At 49.1% G+C, this 27148-nt stretch overlaps 1 protein-coding gene across 3 annotated transcripts in view; it reads left to right on the top strand.

Annotated features, from left to right (window-relative positions):
* Phc2 (polyhomeotic homolog 2) overlaps positions 1 to 27148 on the top strand; it is a 98995-nt gene that overhangs the window by 61971 nt on the left and 9876 nt on the right. For 2 of the 3 annotated variants that reach the window (XM_050152754.1, XM_050152764.1), the window contains 3 exons: positions 7031 to 7434; positions 7688 to 7853; positions 25887 to 26089. In XM_050152754.1, the coding sequence (XP_050008711.1) occupies positions 7031 to 7434; positions 7688 to 7853; positions 25887 to 26089 (773 nt within the window). Of the gene's footprint in view, positions 1 to 7030; positions 7435 to 7687; positions 7854 to 12952; positions 13134 to 25886; positions 26090 to 27148 lie in introns of those variants that run through there. The other variant, XM_050152766.1, reaches the window with a different exon arrangement.

Genomic DNA, 27148 nt, shown 5'->3' with positions numbered 1-27148 from the left:
ATGGGTGGCATGCTGCTCACAGTCTTTGCTTATATGCCGTTGTCTCCTTTCTGCTCAGATATCTTCACATTGTCTTTTCTTTCCTCCTGGCCATGTAGAAGCCCCTTTCCATAGTAGGACCTACTATTCCATAGTAGGACCTACTATGTGACATGCTGATGGGATCACTGTAACCATGGGACCTTTGAGACCCTGCCGCACTACCCGCATACCAACTGCCATGCTTACAATGCATTTCTTATACTGACTGGCTGCTTCGGCCTAGCAAATAGACTCTTGTCTGTTCTCCTCACCCCCACCCGTGACTGACTTGACCCGTGTATCTGTCATGGACCTTTGCCACCTGCCCTCTCTGTAGCACACCCTTTGCATTGGCCCTCTAGGGTCCCTTTCAAAGTTCTCAGCGGTCCATGGTGAGCGCTCATAGACTTCCTGTGCTCACGTATGCTTGCTGGCATGTCATCTGCTCAGCCTTGGCATCTTGGGGCACCCTTCATATGCAAGAATCATGCCTCATCTGTCAGCTTCAGAAGCCTCAGCCTTCTGCATAGGGAATGTCATTGGCGACTCCTCTCAGCTCTTGCTTGTAAGATGAGAACCCTGCTCATAGGCTCATTGTTAGGAATAAATGAAATTAAAACTATAAAAAGCATTTGAGACATTAAAAGCAATAAACAGACAACAGAGAATATTTAAGGACAGCCACCATTTCCTAGCATCTACTATGCACCTGGCATTGAGAAAAAAAAAAAAACAGAAAGAGAAAGAAAAAAGAAAAAGGTGGTTATTTTTTGGTGTGGTTTAAATATAATACTCTATTTGATACTAATACCTACCCTATATGATATGGCTCAAAACTGGAAGAATAGGAAGTCCAGGTCCAAAGAGGTTAAGCAATTTACCTATGATTTCATAGCTTATAGGTAGCAGAGCCAAATTTCCATCCCAAATCTGACTCTAAAACTCATGCCGGAAGCCACCCTGCAGTGCATCTTCTGCCAAGGGTAGGTGGGGCAAAAACACCAGGTTTTCTTCTAATGCTCCAAGCTGTTTAGCCAGGTGACTTGTACACAGGGCATTTGGTGGTTTCACCATATAGCTGCCAAAGAGGCCTGAGGACATGGGGCCCTCCAAAAGTGTCCCTTGGCGGCAATCCTGTTTTTCATCTGATTCCCTCTTGCGGCGGTGTGTGTGTGTGTGGGGGGGTCCTTCCCTCTTCTTCCTCTGCAAACTGCTGCTGACCCAAGCCTGGAGGGAACGGAACACAAGGTCCATCTAAAAAGAGTGTCCCTGTCTCGCACAGAGAGGAGCTGCCTGTGCTTCAGTCTTACTTGTTCCCTGAAAGCTGGGTCACACAGGCCTCTCAGGAGAGGAGCAGTATTGCCACCACAGTTAGCCCCATGCTGAGAGGGCCTGTCTTCTGGGGCTCTTCCCACAGATACCCTGGGTTCAGTCCCCCCCCTCCACACACACACACACACACACACACACACACACACACACACACACACACACACGTGTGTGTGTGCCTGGGTGTTGCCTGGCTAGGCCTTCCCAGTGCTGATCCTCTTCCAAAGGCTGGATTGTGCTAACCCATCTTCTGGGAAGTGCCTGTGACCTTCCAAAGCTGAATCTTTATGCTCGGTCCTTCATGTTCTGAACTTCTCTTCTGTCACTGCGTTTGCCAAGCCACGGAGAGCTGCTGCCTGCCACCTTATCTGGTTCAGAGAGTGCCACTCCGCAAGTAGGTAGAGACACTGGGCTTCCAGATATATATATATCTCAAGCAATACAAACAACATCAGTTCCCATTCGTGTGTTCCCTCCAGGCCTCGGCCTGCAGCAGTTTGAGAAGGGAGGGGAAGGAAAGGAAATCGCCTGTATGAGACACCCAGGTATAAAAACAGGCTTTCCACCTAAGGGGCACTTGTGGTGAGCCCCATGAGGCACAGTGTTTTGAGGACTGCCTGGCAACCACCTCACAAGACTACCGACTGCTCTTTGCTGAATTTCCAGTTTAGGGACTATGTGCTTAGTCTATAGTACTTGCTTGCTCCGTGAACAGACGTCAGAAGTTTCTGTTAAGTTTCTAAATCTTGAAATGCAGTGGTTAAGAAAAAGATGCATTGTCTGCCTCCCGTGAGCATCTTACCTTCATCATGTGGTTTCACAGTCTTAAGTTCTGGACATCAGAAAAGTGAGGCGCAGGTGCCAGCCTGCAGACGGGAGTGGGAAGCTTCCTGGGTAGTGAATACTTCCCTGCATGCTTTGGAGCCTTGAGATCAACGGAAGCCTGTCAGTGACAAATCTTGGCAGTGGATACAGCCAGGGGTGAGGGGACATGCTAGTGACTCCTCACAGGCCCCCTTCTGCCCAGGAGACCGCTCTTGTCAGTACCAACACTGGTTTGGAAGCTGTGGATTGGCCTGGTTGGATTGCAAGGAGGCAATGCAAGGTCAGGAGAGAAGCCAGGAAGCAGAACATTGCCAGGGGTCTCTCCTCTGACCTGGCCCTACCGAGGCTTGCTATTTGGGCTTGTGTGTCCCTGTACCTGCCTCCAGCATCACCATGTCCCTATGCCATGATAGAAAAGTCTAGTGAGAACTTTCCAGAGCTGTGGTTGATGTCTCATGGAATCAAGTGGTTGGGTTTCTCAGAAGCGATGGACTTCCCAGAAGGTCCTTAGAAAGAAATTACACAGGTTTGGAGATTTCTGTGCATCTGTCTCTCACAAATGTGTCGCATCCTGGCTGCAAGGAGCAGGGTATGGTTTCTTCTGGTATCATGACTTCAGCGGCCCCATATTGAATTGGGATGGCCTTAAAGAGGGCAGGGAGGAACTGATCTTACTATGATTGGCAGCAGGTAGTCTCTGAGCATCTATAAAGGTGTAGAATATTCTATTGGACTATGCAGAAGGTAAAAGAAACTCATTTTTAAATTAAATGAAAACTTCTCTTTTCTGCTAACAGTATTTCTTCAACTCAAAAAGCATTCAGTCTGGCTAGAAAGATAAGGCAGATGTATATAAAACTATTTCCCAAAATTCCGTGTCATCAAAGAGCCATGTGATTGAAAGTCGCACCTTTGTTGACTCTTAGAAGGAAACACACTGTCATCCAGTCGACCTCGCTTTACTCTGCATCCTTATTTGAAGATGCTAAAGTGGGGGAAGGTGATCAATGTTGAAGAATCGATGGGATGCATATTTAAACAAGGCTGTGTTGCCTCACAATGGATCTAACAGAAGAAGCGTCTGAGAAAGCACCAATAGCTAAGGATTCTGACAAACAGAGAAAATGGGAGCCGAGCCTGATCCGAAACCCGGAAACCAGAGGCCACTGAAGCAGAAGGAGCTCGTGCCAGCAGCTGAAAGCATTGTGGCGGGAGCCCCAAAGGCACATAGCGGCATGCCATTTATGGCACAAGCGGGTCATTTAGGGTTACTGAAGGTTGTTAGTCCAAGAAGTTAATGAGCAAGGACAGGACAGGTGCAGGGCTCCCAGGGAGAGCACACTGGGCTAACGGATTACACCTGTCACTCACAGTTTGGGCCTGGAGAGACCCAGTGTTGTGGGAGAAACAGGCCCTACAAATGGAGCCCTGTACTTGGTTGCTGTTCAGTCAGTCACATCACTGACTGAGCATCTGCTACATTCAAGTTATCTTAGAGGAAACAAGTGGGTTGCATAAATTCTGCCCACCACGGAGATGAGTGATTTACTAAAATAACTATGGCATGGGCATCATGTTGAACCCTATTTTAAAGATGATGGCACAGAGATCCGGAGCTAACCAGTGTCACACACCTCATAAATGGCAGAGCTGGCACCCAAACCCAAGTATCTGGGTGCTAGATCTCCCAGTGACATTCAGCAGGCTGCTTCTCTGAGTACACTGCAGAGCAGAGCAGCCTCGGCGGCAGTACAGGGCTAGGAAGAAGTCTGGCAACCGTACAGCTCGGAGGAGGATGACTAGGGTTCAGTCGGTACCCAGATCAAAAGGTACCAATGCTGCACAGGAAACAGCAGAGGCTGCTTGGTCAGATAAATAATCCCAAATGAAAAATTGGTTTAGGCTACAAAGAGATATCGAATGCCAGGGCTTTGGACAACTGGACAAAGGGGAGCCCTTGTGGCTTTGGAGTCAGGGGCTGTATCTGCACTGAAGAGATTCATTAGAACTCTGTCCGTAAGATGGATCGCAGCAGGAAGAAACCCAAATCAGAAAGACTAAGTAGAAAGTTCCTGCAATCTGCTGAACAAAAGGGTTTCTGACCCAGGATAACGCTGCAGTTAAACCATGGTCTTTGCATCTTCTTAACCCCGGAAGATTAATGACGCACACTCCTCCAAATACCTTGCCTCCTTTGATCTGGGCACCCACTCTCCCTTCTGAGCTTCCATCCCAGCCTGGGTAGATATGGCGTCCTTTGTCCTGTGACAGTTTCACAGGAGTGCCACAGTTTGGAGGGAGGGTAGGCTAGAGGAGGATCCCAGGACAGGGGCCAGGAGGCCCACAGTTCCTTTCCAAGTTTCTTGGTGTGCTAGCGCTGTAACACGGCTGCATTCCTCAGCTCTCCCAAGAGAAAGGGTTCTCCTTGGCTCCCATCTCTGCAGGTTCTAGTCCATGGCTGGCTGAACGTACTGCTTCAGGTCTCTGGTGAGGCAATTAATCACGATGGGAGCTGGGACAAGATCAAAAGCACATCTCTCCTGCCCAGGCACTAACTGGGCTCTTTATCTCCCAACTGCTTTCCTTATGTCTTTTAGTATCAGAACCTTCTCCCCACTTCATCCTTGTTTTTCCAACCTCATAAATCCTGATTTTTTTTTTTTTTTGATTCATGTGAATATTCCTGTGTGGGCGTGGGTGTAAACCAGAGCTGTCTTTCTCAGTCACTCTTCATGTTATATACTGAGACCGATTTCTCATTCGAACCCCAAGTTTGCCAGTTTGACTAACTATCTAGGCAGCTTGCTCCTGGAACCCCTTAAATCCACCTCCCAAGCGCTGGGAGCTGCCACCCCACCCCTCCCCTGACATTTATGTGAGCACAAGGGATCCGAACTCTGATTCTCATACTTGCACAGCAGGCAATTCCCTTATTGAGCCATCTTCCCAGCCACAATAAATCCTGGATTTTATTTTTTTTAAAGATTTATTTATTTATTATGTATGCAACATTCTGCCTCGATGTATGCCCGCACGCCAGAGGAGGGCGCCAGATCTCAGTACAGATGGTTATGAGCCACTATGTGGTTGCTGGGAATTGAACTCAGGACCTCTGGAAGAGCAGCCAGTGCTCTTAACCTCTGAGCCATCTCTCCAGCCCCAAATCCTGGATTTTAAAACCATTTTCCTAATGTTTTCCACCAAGACATAGAGCTGGAAGGCCTGTGTGATCTAGACCAGACCTCTGCTGCACAGAAACACACTGGAAGGAAACAGCCCTTGTCTTGGGTCTTACAGCAACAGATGGCAGATCATCATCCCTTAGCTTCCCAGACCTGGTCCGTCTCCAGCTCTCCTCCAGACAGCAGCCTCTGGAGTGACTCTGGCCAGCATCTTATCCACAGCTCATTCTAGCCATTGGAGCCTGATGGCCCCTCCGCACCTCCCAGGCTTCTTACCAAGAGTATTCTTTATGCCTGATGAACAGTCCTTTCTGGTTGTTAGACTCTGGTCTACCCAATGAGAGAGTGGGAGGCCGGGCTTAGCCTGGAGTCCCAAACTGCTTAATCCCCCAAATGCTTGCTGGCGGTGTCTGTGCAGGTTCCTCCATCCCCTCAAGCCCCTTAAATCCAGTACATCCTCCTTAAATCCACACTGATCTCCAGGTTTCTTGGTTCATCACTCATTGTCGTCCACCAGATCCTGCTGTGCCAGCCTTGTTAACTCTGTCCCTGGCCACAGTATCCGGTCCCTGAGGCCCTTTCTGCTTTTGCTCCTGGTGTCTCTCGTTTCTGTTCTTTCTTTACTCCTGTTGGCAGCCTGCTTGGAATTCCATGTGGGGCTGTGATGACAGTTAAAAACTTGCATGAAGAGGGGGAAAATTAGAGAAAGAACATATCTCCCCTAACTCAGTTTGGAACCTTGGCGCTTTCTGAGTCTCGGGGTTCTTTGTACATGATAACTTGAACCTGAAATCTGTTTATCCTTATGCATGTGTATAAATTTGGCTGTGAGTGTCCAGCTGTGGCCCTCTATGTCTGCCTGGCATACCTCCTCTCTCAGCTCTCTGGCTACGGGCGTCGTTGTGGAAGGTAGCATCTATGTAGGACAAATTCAGCTGACCTGCTCACATTCTGAGCTGGCCTGGATGCTTGCCAGGTAGAGGATTTACACTCTGAATTGGATTTCCTGGGTCATTGCTATCTATAAGGCAGAAGCTAAAAACACAACAGAGACTACAAAAAAAAAAAAAAAAAGAACCTTGGGGTAGGGTAGACAGCTCAGTCAGTTATGCAAACATGAGGACCTGATTCTGGATTCCCAGCACCCATAAAAAAAAAAAAAAAAGGCAAGTGTCAGGGCTTGGAGACCCTGTCTCAAAAAACAGTAAGCTCTCCAACGATCAAGGAAGACACCTGGCATACACACATGCGCATGTACCTACATGTGCACACATCCTCACATCAGCACACACCCACACCAACACATACCAGATGCCTGCCTCAAAGAGCCAGCCTGGTTAAAATGGGAGGAGGAAAACTGGCAGCATATGGGAACTCCAGGTCAGGACAGTAAACTGACTTGTTTATGATACGTACGGTTAGGGCCTAGGTTGAGTTCTGTGTAAAAGCGCCATGGTAGTAAGTGAGGGTCCTCACCTAGAAAAGATCAAAAGCAAGGAGAGAGAGGTGTTCAGGCTTCCAGGCTCTGGCGCTGGCCAAGCCAGTCTCCATGTGAAGGAAAACAGAGAAGGAAACAGGAAGCCTTTTCCTTGGGCTTGGGAAACTATCTGTGTGTGCAAGGACCAGGGTAGGTGAGGATGGCCATCCTGTCTAACCTGGCTTTCCTCCCGCAGCGTATGCTCAACTGCAGCCACACCAGCTCCTCCCGCAGCCGTCATCAAAACACCCACAGCCTCAGTTTGTGATTCAGCAGCAGCCACAGCCACAGCAGCTACAGCCACCACGGCCTGCGCCCCAAGTCCAGTCCCAACCCCAGCTTGCACCAGTCTCCCCAAGCCTGGCCTTACAGTCCAGCCCAGAAGACAATGCCATGCCTCTGGGCCCAGTTCCGTCTGTCCTGCCACTCCAGTGTCCTGCTGCCCATCTGCACAAGCCAGGAAGCAGTCAGCAATGCCACCTTCCCACACCAGACACTGGGTCTCAGAACGGACATCCTGAGAGTGTAGCCCATGTCCCTCAGCGAAGGTTCCAGCACACCTCAGCTGTGATCTTACAGTTGCAGCCTGCTTCTCCAGTGGTAAGTAGGCTGATATCAGGGAACAGTGGGGAGGCCATAACTCAAGCAGTCCTGTAGTTCTGACATGGGTAATTCAGACTAGGCTGATTGTCGAGATTGTCTCTGCACATCCCAAGATGAAAGGGCTCTCTCCGACTTAGGATAACTGAATCTTTACATCTTTGCCTGTTGCCTGAGCTCCACGGGAACCAGGGTAGTGTCCAAGATTGCAGAAGCGGTTCAGGAAACTCATCTCTGCTCTGCCCCCTAACAGCCCCAGCAGTGTGCTCCTGATGATTGGAAGGAAGTGGTACCAGGGGAGAAGACTGTGCCCGTGACTCAGCCAGGCCCATCCCCACACCAGCAAGCCATCATCGCTGCCATGCCTGGTGGTCTGCCTGTACCCAAGAGTCCCAACATCCAGCAGTGCCCAGCTCACGGTATGAAGTGTTGGGGGGAGGGGGGACGTCAGCTTGCCCTGCCACTTCCTGGTTCCTTTCCCTTGGCATCTAGGAGGGGAGGTAAACTACCAGAAACATAATGAAGCAACACAACATCTTTGTAGCTGGAGACAGGGGAAGTGAGGACGTGGGTCAGGGACAAAGAAAGATAGCCCAGAGGATAGAAAAGCAGGAGGATCAGAGTGGGGAAAGAGTCAGGTTCTGCAGCTCTTTTGCCATTGGTTTTTGAATGCTGCATATATGTGGGCCAAGCTGACAGCAAAGGGAGTTGTTGAGATTAATCATGGCCAGAGGACTGCAGAGTCTCCAAGAGAAGGGACATTCCTTCGAGGAGAGCCAGAAGGAGACTCGGAATGAGCTCAGCTTGTAGAGAACATCCTTAAGAGAACTGTGCTCATCTCTGGGGTCTCCATCTGTCTATCTGAGTGGCAAGTACATTTCCCATGACCTGGGCTTCAGGACACTCTGCTGGAGCACTCTGCCCTGGTGGGAGAGCCACGGCGGTACCTCCGCCCTCTGTAGTGATCCATTTGCTGGCCTCCTTCTGCCAGGCTGCACAGTGATCTTGGCCTAGATCTCAGAGCCACGCTGAGCCAAGAACTGTTGACAGCTCAGGGAGGCAGCTCCAACCACAAGGCTAAGTGTGTGCTGAGAGCAGGGGTCGGAGAAGCAAGAGGGAAAAGCTCAGAAGCTGAAGATTTGAAAGGAGAAATATTTGGGAATAAAAAAATATACAAGGTAGGAGGAGTTAAATAGTCTTATAAGGAGTAAGGGTTGGAGCAAGGAAAAAGGAAGCCAAAGAATATGGACAATGGACACTAGGAAATGGAAAGACGGGTGGAGGTCATTCACTTCCTTTTCTTTTTTTTTTTTTTGTTTTTGTTTTTGTTTGTTCATTCACTTCCTTTTCTTGGGCTGGCAAGGAGGAGAAACTTGTGCTAAGGGGTCCTGGGTCTGAGGTTGTAAACCTGCCCAGCGGGTCAAGTTGTTCCAAGGTCCCAAAGAGGTGCTATCTGAAAAAGCAGGAGACGGAGGGAGAAACCACGCAAAATTCTGTTATCAAGGTCTCACTTTATTAGTGCAATGGTTGTGGCTTATATAGCCCTTGAATGAGGAATTTGGCTTGGGATGGGGGCAGGGGCAGGCAAGGGCAAGAAGGGACCTTGCCGGAAGCAATGGTCACAAGTCGACACACCTAGTGTTCTCTGTGCAAGTTGGAATCGTTCCTTTTGTGATTCTAACCACAAACAATTCTCTAGATAGTTGGAATGTGGGGCCGGTACCGCTAACAAATAGCTCTTGAGATAGTTGGGTGTGGGGTGGGTTCCGCTAACAAATAGTTCTCAAGATAGTTGGGTGTGGGGCTCCCCTCAAACATCCTTAGGACAATAGTCCCTGCTATAATCTTTGGGAAAATGGCTCCTGCTCCTGACATGCGGTATGGCTCTGTGATGGAACACTTGCCCAGTGTGTCTGAGACCCTGCATTCCATCCCAACCCTTATGGAACACACTCTAATTATCAGAAAACCCCTCTTCTAATTAAGTCAGAACCTGCTGTTCTGGAACTTAACAGTCCATCTCATAGTGTTTGTAGAAGTTTGTCCCAACTCTGGGGGTGGAGGGACATCGAAAGACCTGAGAGTTCTTTTTTTTTTTTTTTTAGTTTTTCGAGACAGGGTTTCTCTGTGGTTTTGGAGCCTGTCCTGGAACTAGCTCTTGTAGACCAGGCTGGTCTCGAACTCCCAGAGATCCGCCTGCCTCTGCCTCCCCCAGTGCTGGGATTAAAGGCGTGCGCCACCACCGCCCAGCCCTGAGAGTTCTTTGATTTCCCTCCATGACATGTCAGATCCCCACTTCCATGTTTCTAATCATCTTCTCTCTGTGTGTTCTACCTTTTCATTGATTCTCTCAAAGTGGAACTCCCCAAATTAAAAATATTAATCCCAAATATCAAAGCTACCATCTCAGAGGGGTAGTAGTGAGCCACACCTTTAATCCCAGCATTAAGGCAGAGGCGGGCGGTTCTCTGTGAGTTCAAGGCCAGCCTGGTCTGCAGAGTGAGTTCCAGGACAGCCAGGACTGTTACACAAGGAAACCCTGTCTCAGAAAAACTACACATACACAATCCTTTACTCACTCATGATAGCCCTGAGAGATAAGTATCATCATCCTCTTCATTCTAGAAGTAGGGACAGAAACCAAGAAGGAGCGGCCCCAGGTTACAGGGCTGTTGAAGGACGGTACTCTGGTTCTAGCCCCAAACGTGGCAATTCCCTCACACACCAACCCATTAGGCCATATACACGAGGCCACACCTTCATTACTCCATCCAGTGGGAACAGCTCTGATGGGTCAGAGTGTTGTGCCAACTAGACTCCAGGAAGGTGGCTTGTTTTGCTTTTACTTTTGAGGTTTCTTTGACAGGAATTGTTGTCTGACTAGGTCTCCTTGGTCTCCAACTTGTACTATTTATATTTTGAACCAACGTACAATGACTTCTGTCCGTTCAGTGATCTTGGGTGAATTTAGCTCAGAGTTCCAGAGACTGTCATTGGTTCACTAAACTATCCTTGAACTCTTTCTGCCAGCCTTTTCGGAGATTTCCTCCCTAAATCCTGGTAATTGCCCTTGGGGGTCGGAACTTCATTATCTTCATTTTAAAGATGAGGACAGGACCCTAAGGTGCAGAGTCAGTGGAGGAGCAGGGATCTCTGGCATCTGAATTCTGTTATTCATTCATTATGCTAACGCCTCGCTACCACTTGGCTACGGTGAGTTGCAGGAATAAGCACTACCCAGCTCTATTCTATTCTAGAAGGGTCAAACGAACTCAGGAAGAAGAAGTCCAGGTCTTTCCAAAATACCTATTCTTTTACCAATTTGCTGATGGAAGTGCCGCGTAGGATCCGCCTGAGGAGCCAGGCAGCGTTTCCGGAATGCTGGTACCCAACAGTCTTTGCTGAGGGACAGTTATCCAACAACTCCTAAATCAGCTGGCGTTTGCCTTCCTTTTTCTATTTGGTCCATAAGGCTCGCAACAGTTTCTGAAATCCAAGCAAGGCCATAAGCATAAGACAAGCATCCTGTTCTTGAGGTTCTCATCTTCCAAAAAGAATGAGCTTTGTTTAGTGGCAGCCGCTGCTGGCCACCCGAGCCTTAGACAGTTGCATGGACTACGGAGGTTTGAATGTCCACTCGGGGACAAAGCCCTGTGGGTTGTATGGTAAGGCCCAGAGAAATAAGGACTGCTCCCCACCATCAAGGAACTCAGCATCTGTTGGGGAAGATGAACACACAGGAAACTACAATGCCAGCTACAATTTGATAAGCGCCGCAAGAGGCCCCTAGGTAATGCTTTCCACGTTACAGAGGGCACTGTCGGTGCCAGGTGGAGATTATCAGGCTAGATTTCAGAGTGGAAATGGCATTGCTACAAAGCAGGGATTGGCAAACTATAGCTCCCAGGCTACATCCATTGCATTGCCAGTGTTCGTACAGCCTCGCAAGTTAACAGCAGCTGTAATGAACAATACTATCTCTCGATGTGAGGAAATACATGAGATTCAGATGTCCGTGTTCACAGTGAAGCTCTGGGAACACAGCCACGCTCACTTACCCATGACAGCAGCTCTCAACTTCAGCAGCAGTAGGCTGGAGCAGCTGGGGCAGGGACCATATGGCCTACAAGGTCTAAGGTATTTCCTCTGTGGCCCCTTTCAGAAGTCTGCCAACTGCTGGCCTTTTGACCTTGAAGTATGGGTGGGACTTGGGCTCCTAGTGTCAGGGACAAGGCCTTTCTGGCAGGACCCTTAAGGCGGAGGGCAGAAGTTGAGTGTCCAGTCCCTTGGCATCTTCCTTTTTAAAATCAAATGTGTGAGAGCAAGGGGAATGTGAATTCTACTGCAAAGGAGGTTTGAAAGTTTGGAAAGGAAAGGAGAAAGACGAGGAGTGGGGAGCGGGAGGGAAGCACTCAGAAACTGGAAACCATGGTCAAAGTGAAGCCGGAGCAGAAGGAAAGACAGAGTGTGGTGGAGAAGGTATGAATGAAGAAAACCAATGGACGGGAAAATACTGAGACTAGAGAGAAGTCGGGAGTGGGGAGTCATTGGGTCCATCCTGCAGTTAGTTACTCTTTGAGGATGGTGCCTTTCTCACGAGCGCGTACCCCCAGCGCTCCTAGCCCGCCTGTTTGCATGAAGGTAGCTCGCCGGGACAGTTCAAGTTAAAACTGTGTGTTTGGGAAAGAAAACTAACATTTATTGGGCTCCCACTGTGCACCAGGCACTGCAGGCAATTTGTAAATCAGTTAACCCTCACATTAAACCTGGCGGTAGGGATTACGCCTTTTATGGAGGTAGGACTGGGTCCCTTTGGTCATTACTTCACCTCTGATCCTCGCTCCCAGTGGGGAGGATAATGACCACTTGGAGAGTTATTGTGGACAATAAGGGAGAGGGTGCGTGCACTTCGCCCTGACACGCACTAACCCTCAATCATTAAGACTCGCCTCCGAGACCCCACAGTGAGCCACCGGGGCGGGGGTCACAGGCCACGGGTCCCCAGGGGCCCCGCGCCGGACGCCTCCGAGCCTTCCGGAGGACGCGGGGCTGGGCTCGGTCGCACAAAGGAAGCGCGCGGGCCGCGTCGGCTGCCGCCCCGCCCCGCGCCGCCTCGCCCCGCCCTCGCCCCGCCCCGGCGGAGGCGGCCCGGGAGCCGGCCCGGACGCGCCGCATTGTCTCAGCGGCGCCGCAGCCCTCGAGCGCTCGCCGTAGCTCGGTCGCCACTCGCCCGCCCGCCGTCCGGCCCCGCGCCCCGCGCCCTTTGTCCAGGCCGCCGGGCCCTGCGGTCGGATGCGCCGCGGCAGCCCCGGGCCCCGGCTCGGAGGCTCCCGGCGCAGAGGACGCGGCCCGCCCGGGCCCCCGCTCCAGGCGGCGCCGGGCCGAGGGGCTGCGTAGGCCCCGCCCGGTCAGGCCCGGCCGGGCCCCGGACAGGTCAGTGCTGCCGCGGGGAGGGATCGCGCCGTGCCAGGAACGGGCGTCGCCCTGGGCCTCGCGGAGGCCTCTGGGCCGCGCCGCCGCGCTTGGCCTCCGGGGAGGGCCCGAGCCGCCTCCGCTCCCAGCCCCGCCGGCCTCTGCTCCCGCTCCGGGCCTCCCGTGCCCCGCGGGGACTTGTATTGATGGGAAAGGACAAGCTGTTTTGTGATTGTCCTCTTCCATGTTTAGAAGAGCGTTTTCTCGCCCTCTCGTGCCAAACGAAGGTATGCTGCATCTGCGGGCTCCTTACGTTAAATCCGGAATCTGTGAGCGTCTGTTTAAATTGACGTCCAGAAAGAAGGAGGATGCGAACCCGTGAAGTTGCCTCCAGAACGCCTAAGCCCCGACTCCCTCGTCGGGTGCCAGTTTGTGACAGTGAGACCCTCCCCCTCCTTAGCTGCTGCAAGGTTTCGCTAGCTTAATACTAACAGTTCCCCATCAACTTTCCTTCTCACGCCAGACCTAGCCGGCCTAGTTTCCAGCGCTGTCTCCTGAGCTCACTCTTCTCATTCCTGCTTTACAAATCAATGACAGCTTCCCCCTAAGACTTTTCCCATCCTTGATCCTTAATCCCTCCATTAGCATATTAGGCCCAGAGGATCTCTTGAAGTGAAGTATCGACCTAAATCCTCGTGTGTCCGCAGTTTTCCCGAGGACGGCCCCAATTTAAACTAGTCCGTCTCATTGCCAGCCTGAGCTCTCAATTTCGGGTTTAGAAAGTAATGTCACTTTGGCTGTAGCAGACCCCACTGTCCTGGCCTCTTCCAGCCATTTGGCCCTGGGGCTTTACTGGTTAATCCAATTATCATTCACCTGGGATTTTCCTAACCCCTCCTGAGTCAACCCAAATGTTAGAACTGCTAGGATTTCTAGGTCAGTGTGAACATTACAGGCTAATGAAGCCAGGGAATTGTTTCTTGTTCTTGTATTTCTCTCCCCCTTACCCTCTCTCCCTCCCCTCCCCACCCCTATTTTCCCCAGCTTTTATTTCCATTGAGAACTGCAGACCTGTCGGGCCGCCCCTTGGCTAGTGTTTAGATTTGGGTCACCAAGGGGTGTAGTGAGTTCCATCATTTTGCCTGGAAAATAGGAAGTAGTTTATTAACATCATAGTCTTCAAGGCAAGAGATTTCATCTTGAATCTTCTGAGAGCCCCGCAGCTGAGCAGCTCTGGTCTCGTTCAGTTCAGTTTAGCACATTTTACCAGGCCCTTGCTTTATGTAAAACACGGTGCTGGGCCCCACAGACAGTTCAATAAAAGATGGCATCCAGATTGTTTGGGAATCTTCACACTTTTACCCACTGCTCGTTGGCTCATTTCTGCTCCTAAGTGCCAGCCCCAGCGAGGTGGGGATGCTTGGCTTCCTCCCGGGGTGGCGTGTTTCACCGAGGGTCCAGCAGATGGGGAGTGGTGCTCTTTTGGCACCTGCTGTCTCCTGGCACTGTAACGTGAGTTCTGCTTCCCTGCTCGCCCAAGTTGTTTCCAGGCTTGCCTTTCTGTACCACAGAGAACAGATGTCTTTTCTTTCCCCCTGAAGCCTAAACTGGAGAAGACGGGTAGTTTCTTAGTCCACTGTGCAGCGATTCTGGAGGGGCTCAGGAGTACCTCTTTACACCCCCTCCTCCCGTCCCTGGAACGTGGCTGTGGGCACAGTGAATGTCGGTATTTTATCCTGTAGCCGCCTCCTACCCCTTTGCACTTTTCTGGGTGATTGTTTTTGGCGCTGGTAATGGAACCCATGGCCTTAGGCCCTTTCCACTTTCCCCTTTGCCCTGATTGAGTTTTTAATTTACCTCTGCCAAGTGGGCTTCCTACATAGCGTTTCCTTTCCTAGCAGTGAAGAGGAAAATGCTAGCCCCTTCCTTCTGTGGCCGGAGCAGTGCTCTGGCTGCAGGTCTCCAGGCAGGTCTCTGCTCTGCACACTCCTGTGGGGACTACAACCTCTCAGGACGGTGTTTTGTTCTAAGTCTGCCATTGACTTGAGTCTAAGCTGATTGACCCTGAGATTGTGTTTTCTGCCGAGAGGACCCCCCCCCCCACCTGGGCTGCCTATTTGCTCTGGCTCAGCCCCAGAATCCACTCCTTTTCAGCCCACATCCTCTTTCCTGCCTTACTCATTTCCTGTCTCACATGCTCTGGATCTTTGAGTTCTGATTTTTTTTTTTTTTTTTTTGGAGGCAGAGGGAATAAATTGGAGAAGGATAGAGGGGAGATTTGAACTTAAAAATTGAAATGTTCTTGTCTGTAGCCTCACGTTCTTCCTTGCTCGTCTGTCTCCCTGAGGTTGTCTTTTTTAGGGAAACACACACAGGGAAAACAGTCACTAAGAATTAGGAGTTTTTGTCTGTGCTAGGGAATATCAAAGGGAAGCCACTTTTCTGTCTGTCTTTTCCTGTTGTGATTACATATAAAGAGGTGGCCTGACTGCATAGTACCCTTTAGGTCTGCTTCCTTCCCCAGAGAAGCTCACCTGTCTCCTGAGTCAGTCCTTCCAGCAAGCCAAAGCAAAGTTAAAAACTAGGGAACAGGGTGGTGATTCTGGCCCTGTTACATGGTGATATGAACGTGGTCATGCTTGAGTGAATCCGGTCTGTACTGAAGTCCTTCCAGCTGTCGGGTATTTGATCTCCCATACACACACAGAGGATATCGTGAGGGAAGGTAGAGAGTCATCTTAAATGGCTGTTTCTTCCTTTGTCTTCTGCCTCTTGGCAGTGGGATAATGAAGGTGATAGTTCGCAGTAGTTGGGGAAAATATCAAAAGCGGTGTTCTTGGTACTTCTTAGGAAACTGTCTTGAAGCGAGGATTAGTGTGAGCCTCCCCCTGTCTGGGATAGCCAGGTGCTCTGAGCACTCTGCTAGGGCCTTTGTATTAGCGACAGAAACCTCTCCCCCATGATTCGGTGACACAGAGCTGGCCTCCCCTCAAGCTAGAGAGGCCTGAAAGCGCACGGATTTGTGATTTAACTGTCAGTGTGGAGTGGTGCAGATGACATGAGTCACCGTCGTCGGAAAAGGCTGGTAGCATGCTTTCTGTTAAAAAAAAAAGTGGCACTTAGGATAAATTTAATCTGCACATTAAATAGATGTAGCTTTCATTTTAAGAATTGACATTTAAATTTTTCATTGTGAGTTCCTAGCTACATCAGAATCCTGGTTTGGTATATGTAAAGATATTCAGAGGTAAACTGTCTTTAATTCTACTTCACAACATAGATACTTGAGGAATTGCTAGGCAAAAAGCCATTTGCCTAATATTCTTAATTAATTTTAGACTTTTTTCTCTTATTAGTAACAAAATAAAATATAACTTACATGATCAAGAAATGAGCTATTTTTGAAAATTTTTAGATTTAATTTTCTGTGTATGTGTGTTTTGCCTGCATGTTTATATAGTCACCACATACATGCCTGGTGCCTATAGGGGGCCAGAGAAGGGCATCAGATCCCCTGGAACTGGAGTTATGGACGGTTGTGAGTTGCCTGCCATGTAGATTCTGAGAGCCAAACCTAGGTCCTCTACAGGAACAAGTGCTCTTAATCGGTGAGCCATCTTTCCAGTCCCTCAAATGTGCACTTTTACAGTTAACCAAGAGTCATGCAATATAAAATTACTAGGGGAGGTATGTGTTAATGTGTGTGCATGTGTGTATTTGTCTGCCTTTATCAGGCCTGTCGTTATTCTTTGATACATTGTCTCACTAAACTGAAGATTGGCTGGATTAGTTGGCTAGAAAGCCCTAAAGATCTCCTCCTGTCCCTACCCCTTAGCATTGGAGTTCTAGGCAGGTACCTCCATGTCTGACGTTTACATGGGTGCTGGGAGTCTAAACTCATGGAACAAACATTTTACAGACTGAGCCATCTCCCAGAATTAATAGTTTTAGAAAATAGTAGTATAGTCAGAAGCAACATAATTTAGATTCTTCTCACTCTAGGATTATAACATTATAACACTACATAGGCCCCTTCGTAAACTTTGTAACCCCCTTCCCAGACCATGGTAGTGAAAGGGGCCTTGGTTTCCCTGTCTTTCAATTTCCAAGCATTTTAGTTAAAGTGAATCCAAAACCAATACTGTTTCTGCATCTGCTAAAGAAGTTGATGCTAACTACAGCTTGCCAGTGTTCTGAGGTGAATCCAGATGTTAGAGAGGCTGGGTTTCCCATTTCAAAGTTCTTTAAAGCATACTTAGTGGTCAGATGTTAGGGAAAGATTACTTCAGTGCCATATTGTAATAAAGTCCTCCTCAGTAGATGGGGGGCTAGTCCTGCTGCCATGCCTGAGTCCTCAGCAAGAGAACCTAGGCTCATGACTACTGAGTATTGCTTCCAGAGCGCTCACTGCCCAGTCCTCATGCTGCAGACACTGCATGTTATTCCTAGCTACTGATGTCTTCCGCATATTTGACCCGTCTGTCTGTGGCCCAGAGCTGCACAGCTGTGTTACCATTTGGAACACCCAGAACAAGTGACAGGCTAAAGTGCGTGTGAAGCCGGTGAGTCTTTAAAAGTGGATTTGTTCCATTTTCCAGGCATGCGGTTATCAGTACTCAGCTATTAATTGGCTGGTAGCAAGTATGATGATTGAGAGCTTAGGCAGCAGATAGATAAATAAATAAATAAATAAATAAATAAATAAATAAATAAATAAATAAATTTAAGAATGTGAGATGCTCTGCCAAGCCTGACCGCCAGAGTTCTGTCCCAGGATCCAGATGACACAAAGAGAGACCCACCTCCCATGTCCCTGTGCGCAGCCCTTTGTCATACAGCTAAACACTGAATAGAGAGGTGCTTTCTGAGAGAAGAAGCCATCAGAACTGACTTGTAGCAGGGATCCACCTGGACCATTACATGGGCCGGACAGCTGAGGCTGGTACCGTCTCCTGCGTTCCCACCTTGGCTGCCATTTGTCGCCTTAGATGATCTTACAGTTAGTAGCCAAAAATAATGGAGTTGGCATATCGGGGGCGTGATCATCTTTCCTTATTACTAGCCTGAAGATAATTAGAACATTTACTAAATATTTCAAGTTTTTTTTTGTAAATGGAATTTTAAAAATCTATCTTCCATGAGTTTATTTTTAGCATTTTAAACTGATTTCATTTCACAGGCAAAACCACTTCCTGACTTTGTAAATTTCACTATAGCCCTTATATCTGTATGTGGGGGTTCTCCCTTTGACGACTCAGAAAGGTTATCTCCCCCTTGTTTCTGGGGTTCTTCTGCACTGTCTGCCCATGACTCTTAGCCTCTTTAGGAAAGATGCCACACAGAGAGACTCTGGTGTTTGTCTCCTTGACCGTTGGGTTGATAGTCTTAGAGATGGTGCGTGACTTGGCTTGCCCTGAGGAGCAGAGCACTTCTGTTCTGCTCAGCCCTGTTAGAGCGCACATAAATAACGACTCTTTCTGGAGCCTGACCTCGAGGTGCACAGACAAGACACAGGGTATACCCCAGTACACACAGTACGGGGCAGCAGGAACAAGACCTCAGTCTAACCTCAGGGACCGGGTGAGGAGAGGGTTAGTGAGAGTACGGTCAGGGCCACTTCTGAGTGGTGCTTCCTGATCTTAATTTTCTCTCTGCAAAAGCAACAGGCAGGAGCACACATGTCAGTTGAGGAGGCCGAGGCCTGGAGTAGCCTGCTGACACCACAGGCTAGGGTTTAAGCTCAGTGTTTTTCTGCTTCCCCATTTACTCAAAGCCAGCACCTACCATATACTTAAACTTCCTACAGTTTATGGTTCTTAAGATAGAGAAAACAGACTCAGTGAACACCTTGTACACAGGGTATCACAGGTAGAGCCAGAATGAGCTCAGGCCTGACCCAGAACCGGCATCCTCTCCCCTGCCACCCTTGATCTCTTCCTCCTGGGACTTGTGGTATCTCTGTAGTCTCTCCCTTGGTGTCTTAGTATCTGCCAGAGCACTGTGATGGGAGTCCTTGATTGGGCATTTGACACCCTCCTGTGGCAGCTTTGCCTTGTCCCCTGCAGCCAGGACTGATGAGCACTCCTGGTGTGCTGGCCGGCCCGTTGGACATCACTTCGCAGTTCCGCAGAAGCTGAGTGCCCACCACAGCAGCCTCCTACATCTAACCTTAGCCCATTATGGCACTCAGCCTGAGGTCTAGGAAAATCCCCCACTGCTCCCTTGTCCTCAGCTGTATGGGGGAGGGTGGCTGTCGCCTGCACTGATTGCTTCCCTCCTAGCTCTGGGTAACAGCTTGGAAGACATCCAGCTGTTTACAGTTCCACTTCTGCGCACTCTAGCCTGTGATTTGGGCTGAGTTGGACCGGCCCTCTCTGTCTGTCTTGAGAGACAACAGCCTGAAAGTCGGTTGTATAGGAGTAGCTGCCAGGAGGGAGGGTTTGACCCTCCAGCTAAGGCCGTAGACAGATATTTAGCTCTTACCCAGAATACTGAGAGCTCGTCTGCCCTCCTAGCCTGCTAACCTAGCCTCAATGAGGTCATGCTGAAGTGGCACTTGGGCTGGCTGAGGTCCCCAGTCTACTGGCCAGCTCCCTTCTCCACAGAGAACCTAGATCCAGTCTTGCCTCTGTGTGGGTAAAGCTCCCTGCTGTGCCAGGGTCTTCAGAGCAACTGCAATTGGCCTGGCTGAGGAAGGTACTCTGAGGGGCAGGCTGGTGCCAAAGCTATATAGCTTGTAGCCTCCAGGCAACAGGTCTCTGTCTCACAGCTCTGTCCTTACAAGAACTGAACCACTTACAGGCAGAGACTCCTCCAGGACTCTGGGAAGGAGCCTGCGATTTTCTCCCCACTAAGAGCTCCTTTGCTGCATGTTCTAGGAGATACCATCTTCCAAATGCCATTCACTCTTGCTTGAATTCTAAAAAGCACACCTGTAATGTGTGCAGTCTGCATGGGAGATGCACATGTGGTCCTCTTCTAAATTTAGTGTTGAAATTTGTGGGAGAGATGACTCATCCTAAATTGTAAGTGTGGGATATGGTGTGCCAGGCCTATTGAAAGAGCATACGCCACTTCCCTTCTGGCATCTTGGGATATTGACTGTAGCCCCTGGGTCCTGATTAACCACATTCCTTTTCTTATTACTTCAAGACTCCCATCTGGGCATCACTCACCTAGATAATTGCCAGTTCCCAAACCTAACGTCCCAGACCACACATGATGCCTCTGCTTCGGTGTCCTGGACTGGAGGATCCATTTCCTGCCACCTCCCTCAAGTGCCCTCATGCTGTTCCCAGCCAGTCAGAGCCTAGTGCTCCCCACCCAGTCTGTTCCACTTAGCAGCCCACTCTAGGGAAACTGGAACCACTGTATTCTGCCCAACTTTCTCTCGTGACCTGGGATGTATTTGCTACTCATTTGTTGCGGTGGCAAAATACATGACAGAGGCAACCTACGAAAAGAAGGATGCATTTTGGCTGGAAATTTAAGAGTGCTGTCCACTGTAGTGGAGTAGGCGTAATGGTAGGACCCTGAAGCCGCTGGTGACATGTGTCCACAGTCAGGAAGCAGAGAGCTGAATCTGGTATTAAACTCAGTTTCTCCTTTTTAGTTCAGTTTGGACCCCCCAGCTCCATGGAATTCGGGGTGGGTCCTCCCACCGCCATCAAACCTCTCTGGAAACATGCTCACAGACAAGTCCAAAGTTTGTCTCATAGGTGACTCTATATTTTCTCAATAGAATATCACATAGAATAAGTCTTTCAATCCTGAAGACAAGTTGCCTCATGCCTTAGACTCAGGGCCCCTCCACCTGGATCTGGTCCCCTTCCCTCCCACCGCACCTGGGTCCCTAAGCAGTGTTGGAAAGGGTCTGCTTACCTGAGCAAAGTGGCTGACTCATAGCAGATTGGGAATGAGTGTAGCCAAACTTGCACTTTGAAGATTCTCCCCAGGAATCTCTTTGTGAAGAATTCCTGCATTGAGCTCCAGCACCTCCACGCCTCCACCATGCCCTTCTTCCTGGGAGGGGACACCTCCCTCCGTTTCACAGTACCACCAATTTCTTTGGGAGTCCGGATATAACTAAAGAGATTAGGAAGGGTGGCCCTAGACCTTTCCACAGGCCTAGCTAGCCACTCTGGCTCTCCTCTCTGTAAGGTGACCTCTGCTGCTTGGAGCAGGTGTGGCCTCCTGCTGTCTCCTGGATACAGGTGCAGAGGCACCATTTTGCAGGTGCTTCACTCTGGAGAACAGGCTGAACTGAAGCACGGCACGACTGCAGTGCTGAGCCTAGAGCGAGTGCTGTTACAGGTTCTTGTTCTGATGTTTAGTGAGCCGTGTTATCAGTTGCTGGCTCCTTAAAGTCTTTGCTAATTTCATTAGATTATTCTCATACTGTCACCAGCCAAGACATCCAGTGTCAGCCTCTGGCTTGCACGCATGCACGCACAAACCTTTCACATTCCCAAATAGCAGATGGTTTGTGTGTCATCTGACACAAGGAAGAACCTGGTTCTGAACTGGCCAGTCTTGCTCTCTCTCCAGCTGACTGAAAGTGTCTTTCTGGAGCTTCCCTGCCTTTGCCTCTAGAGGTCATCCTGCCTTACCAAGTTTCTGGATCAAGCTTGGTGCCCTAACTCTCCTCCACTGAGGAAATCCTCCATAGGGACCGTGACATTGGGCTAAGAAGAGCAGCTGTCATTTATGGGCAGGTCCACTGAAATGCCACTTCACAGTAAACACCAACTATGCCACTCACTGTCACACTCCAGCAAGGAGTTTTTGGATCTCACCTGTGGCAGGACTCGCTGTCGTACCAAGGAGGCCTGTATTTTTTATGGCGATGCTGAAAACTGAGTTTACTATTTATTATTTTATATTTGTAATTCATTGCAATTTTAACAGGCGTATGTCATGTTTTGGATATAGGTTTAGCTTCTGTGGGTCACAGCTCCTGCTTGGTTAGTACAAGTGAAGAATTCCAAAGATGATTTCAAAACAGTAGCATAAACAGAGGCCACTGAGTAGACCTTTCTTTTCTTGCAAAAGAGCTGTTTCTGTCAGAGCCTGTGAATGAGATCAGCAGTGAGAAACAGCCTAGTGGCTGATCATATGCTTAGTAAGACTCTGGCACATACTAGTGGTCCATTTGTGGTCAACTTAAAGAAGTTCCAGCCTGCCTCTTCCCAGCAGAGCTGGCCCATTTCCCCCTTCGGCCCCTGGAGCAAGGTGCGCACCCAGCTTCTGCTGAGGAGCTCACTGTTGGAAGGCATCTGAGACCTGTGGGAATCCCCTGGCTGGAGAGCACAGAGGAACTGAATTCCAAAGACAGAGTTTCTTTGTCTCTTTTCTTTGCTTCAGGCCAGCAGGGCGGGTCCCTGCAAGTTTCACTGTCAAAAAGGCTTTTCCCCAAACAGGCTGCAAAGCAGTCTGGGAGAGTGGAAAGCAGATTAAATTAATCTCAGTGTGCTGAGCATGGCAGGGGGGTGAGACTGTTCGGACCTTCCAGAAATAGCCCAAACTCTTTGTTACTAAAGCAGGTGCTGAACTATAGGGCATCATGACAGTGGCAAAGCCAGACAGCTGTGAATACCCCCCCCCCGGCCCCCCTGGGATTCTGTCTCCTGTAACCTGCCCCAGGATTGTGATGGCAGCTAGAATTTCTGATGTCAGCATGAAGGAGTTCAGTTGTTTGTCTCTGCATCTTTGAAAAAAAAAAAAGACCGAAGATACCAGAGTCCTTGCTTCCCATCGGTGAGCCCTGGTTTGTAGCCTCCACTGATGAATGCCCACAAGAACTCCTCTGCCTGACAGGGACAGTAAGGAAGAGGTTGGAGCTGGGGACATTGCAGTGGAGCAGGGCTAGAAAGAGCCCACAAAAGGAGACAAGGTGTCAGGAACAGTTTGGGGATGCATGTCAGTGACCAGTGGGAGGCGGCAGTGAGCCACCGTGGAAAGGGAAGTGGCTGTCCTCCAGTTTAACTCTGTAGCAAGGGCCCTAGACGCTGTAAACCACACTTCTTCAGTGGCTAGATGTGGTGCACAGCTGTGAACCTAACATTAGGGGGCTGGGAGAGAGCCAAGTAGGGCCAAGACAGGAGCATCTCAAGTGCAAGGCTGACCATAGCAACTTGGTGAGACCCTTGTCTCTAGATGGAGAGACAGATATGAATCAAAAATATCTCTATGAGCTGGGCGGTGGTGGCGCACGCCTTTAATCCCAGCCTAAGGGAGGCAGAGGCCTGCACACATCTGAATTCGAGGCCAGCCTGGTCTACGAGAGCGAGTTCCAGGACAGGCTCCAAAGCTACTGAGAAACCCTGTCTTGAAAAAAAAAAAAATCTCTATGAGATGCACATGTGGGTTTGCTAGCCCATGGAACAGGCTGAGAGGGCCAGGAGTTGACACAATTCACTCACTGGTGGAGATAGCCCCTAGGCCTTGTTAAGCCTTTGTTTGTTCAGTGTACCTATCTGATTAGACCCTTTCTCCAGTCTTAAGGAACATAGCTAGGATTAATTGCAGAAATTAGCAGGAAGACAGATTTGGGGTTCATTGTAAGGAAGAACTTTGTGATCATACTCCCAAGGTAGCAAATTAGTTCCTCTATTGCTGGAAGCATTCGGACAGGCATGCTAGAAGTCACTGGGTGGGGAGTGCTGTAGACTGCTTGAGCGGTGGTGGACGGGAGCTGACTTTGCTCTCTGCTGTCCACAGCACATTCAGATCCGCAGGGACTGTCTTGCTGGAGTCTAGATGTAGCATTCAGCTCTCATTGTAAGCTTTAGATGTGAACAACCGTTATCCATCATTTTAATAAAATCTGTATTTATATCTGTGTAAACCTAAAATATTAGAAAGTAAAAGCAAGGAAAAATGGAATAAACACACACTAAAATTAAAAGAGAAGCCAGGCCATGGTGGCACAGACCTTTAATCCCAACACTCGGGAGGCAGAGGCCAGCTATTCTCTGAATTTGAGGCCAGCTGGTCTACAAAGTGAGTTCCAGGGCAGCCAGGGCTGTTATACAGAGAAACCCTGTCTCCAAAAAGTAAGTAAATAAAAATAAGAGAAACTTAGCTTGGTTCCTTTTGTCATTAGCTAGATCATGGCTATTCCTAGATTCTAAAAATCTGTTTTTTCAGTTTCTAAACACTCTTGCTGGAGAAAAAAAAAAAAAGACTAATTCCAAAGGGAGAGTTTCCAGCTAAGAGTGGTTGCATACACCTTTCATCCTAACTCTTGGGATCCAGAGGCAGGTGAATCTCTGTGAGTTTGAGGCCAGCCTGGTGTACACAGTGAGTTCCAAGACAGCCAGGGCTGCTACACAGAGAAACCTTCTCTCGGAAGACAAAACAGAAAAAAAAAAAAGAGGAGGAGGAGGGAAAAAATTGGGACTGTCTCTAATTTTCTACAGAAAAGCCAAAGCTATTAGACTTATTCCACATTAGCACAAACATTTAAAGGGTATTTTTTTTTAACTTGCTGGTATGGCTTTGGGTCAAATACAAATTAATTTTAAGATTTTTAATGTTATTTTGTGTGTGTGTCTGTGCAAGCATCCACACATAGTAAGGTGCGGGTGTGCACTTGCCACACGCTGCACCTGTGGTGTCAGAGGACAACTTTCAGAGTATTTTCTCTTTCCACCATAGGTGCTGGCCATCAAGCTGGGGCCATGGGCTTGTACGACACTCACCGAGCCATCTCACCAGCCCCAGAAATTAGAATTAAAACCCTTATCAGTTGTGTCTCCTGGGCAGCTTTTGCTCAGCTCTGGAATCTGCTCCTAGTTGGTTCTGTAGGAATGAGAACTGAAGGCATGTTACCACCTGTACTTTCTTACTCTCAAAGGTTGCTCCTGGTTTTCTGAACCAGAACTTCTAGTAAGAAAATGACCCTGAGGTTGGAGGTATGCTGGAGCCCTGTAAATGTTTCTGGTTTTAGTCCTTGTGCCTGATTAGACTCTGTGAGTTCCCATCTCCACAACATGAAATAATGTCTTCATAGAAAGTGCTGTACAAAAGTTACCTAAGTAACAGTGTACTGTAGTTATTTTTTATTTTATTGTTTTAATAATGTTTCTGTTTATCATATACCACTGGCTTATGCTTGATATTAATAGGCTTGTTGCAGTTAAGAAATAGGTTTTCCACTTTTCTCTTTTAGACGGTTCCAGGTTAAAAGCACCTCATCTCACTGAGCACTTGGTGACACAGAACAGCCTTGGGCAGGGACTGGGAGAGGGCTCTTAAAATGAGGTGGTGGAGCCTAGCACCCTGCAGCAGTGAGGCACCTCCCTCGGGAGATGATAGGCCACCTTGACAGGCCGTACGGGTCACCCATCCTTTTCTGGTGCATTGTGTTGAGTTCTCCAGAGGAGAGAGAGGAGGGGTCTGTGCTTGCTAAGGACTGGATGCGGTGTACACTGCACACGGAGCCAGAGGTCGGGTTGAGAGTGGGGTCAGCAGAGAAAAATGGCGGCTGTGGCAGCCGTTTCAGCAGTGGAGAAAGAAAATGGCCCCATAACTTAGTGCAGCAGCCGCCAAAGGGTAGTGTGCTCTGGTGTTTCCTGGGCAGCAGTTTCAGGTGCTGTGAATCTGACCCTCCAAGGAGACTCCTAGAAGGTTCACATCTGTCCACCTGCTTGCTCTATTACACCGTGAGCCTGTGTTTAGTGGAACTTCTTGGTCTGGCTTTAAATATCCTTGTCACTGTTTGGAGTTCTCTGCAAACAGTGTTGCTTTGTCTCACCAGTACTGCCTCAGCCTTACTCCTCGGGGCAGAGTTCTGGCTGGTTCAGCCTACTTAGATAGGTCTTGAATAGCTGTTTAAGAAACCTTGCTAGCTGCAGAGCCAGACTGTTAGAAAACTGATGGCGCTTACCCTGGTGGTGGGACCACTAACGTGCTGCCACTTGTGATGGGCTGTGGCCTGTATGTACTGTGGGTACTGGCTGTCCATCTCCAAGCTGGCCTCCTTTTCTCATCCTTGCCACTTTGTCTCCTTTCTCTCCCTCTCTCTCTCTCTCCTGCAGAGACAGGGCAGGGCATTGTTCATGCACTGACCGACCTCAGCAGCCCCGGCATGACCTCAGGGAACGGAAACTCTGCCTCCAGCATCGCCGGCACTGCCCCCCAGAATGGTGAGAATAAACCACCACAGGCCATTGTGAAACCCCAAATCCTGACGCATGTTATCGAAGGGTTTGTGATCCAGGAGGGGGCGGAGCCTTTCCCGGTACGGACTACTTCTTTTCCCCTCTTTTTTCCTTTAAATATATTTTAGATGTGTGCTAGAATATTTTTACAGTTCCATGTAAAATTTCTGAAAATGTGAACAGTTTACTCTTACCTTGCTGGTTTCCCCGTCCTTTACAATGTCAGAATAATTTCTCTCTAGGATCAAGTTTCTCCAGAGTCCAAAATGATTTGGTGATCAAGAATAATTGACAAAATCCCCTTAGAAGTTTATCCTCATGGGCTAAGCAGTATCGCTGACTTGTGTCCTGTGACCCTGAAGTAGAGGGACTTAGTTCACCTTGGGATATTTGATGAAAAACAATGGACTTCGGAAAATTATTCTTTATTGAGTTTTCAATGCCAAAACCAAATAGCCAGTTCGGAAAAGGAACCTGTTGGTACAGTTCCTGAACTATGGTGGAAACCAAGGTGGTGGCATGGAAGTACAGCCTGAGATGTGCTTCTGGGAACAGAGCCTTGAAAGGGAGTGATGAGATTAAGGGGCCTTGAGATCAAGCGTGTGGCTCAGCAGGACTGTGTATTGGAAACCCTGTCCTCTGGGTACCGCTGCCTGTTGCTCATGCTTTGGATCTGTGGAAAGTCTTATAAGTCACCAGAGGACTGAGCTTGATTCCCACAGTGGGTGAACTACTTTCTGAACTGTCAGCAGGCAAACTCATTTGTGCCCTCTCCCTCTGGAGGCTGGCCACAGCCAGTGGCAGATCTCAGGGACAGCTTACCTTATAAGGACCTAGCTCCGCTCCATGCCTCCCCCTCCACCCCAGTCTGGTGTCCGCCCGCCCCTCCCTCTGGAGAAAGCGTGAGCCTGCAGAATGAAGGCAGATAGAACAGCAGCTCACATCATCCTAGACCACAGACCATGTGAGCTGGCCACCAGCTTTCCCAAACAAAACAAAGGCCCAAAGAGGTAAAGCCAGCCTTCGTGCTGCCAGTCACAGGGCATTCCTCTGTGGCTGGGGTCACTTGTGTCCTGCTCTCCCCTGGGGCTGCCTGTTCCTCTGGCTTGGCTGTGGTCAGGTAGGGAACAGTATGAAAT

Source organism: Alexandromys fortis, unplaced genomic scaffold (genome assembly GCF_014885135.2).
Source record: "Alexandromys fortis isolate MF-2015 unplaced genomic scaffold, M_Fortis_MF-2015_v1.1 scaffold_26, whole genome shotgun sequence".
Lineage (NCBI taxonomy): Eukaryota > Metazoa > Chordata > Mammalia > Rodentia > Cricetidae > Alexandromys > Alexandromys fortis.
Note: the sequence above shows the minus strand (reverse complement) of the source record. Positions and strands in the feature narration are given on the sequence as shown.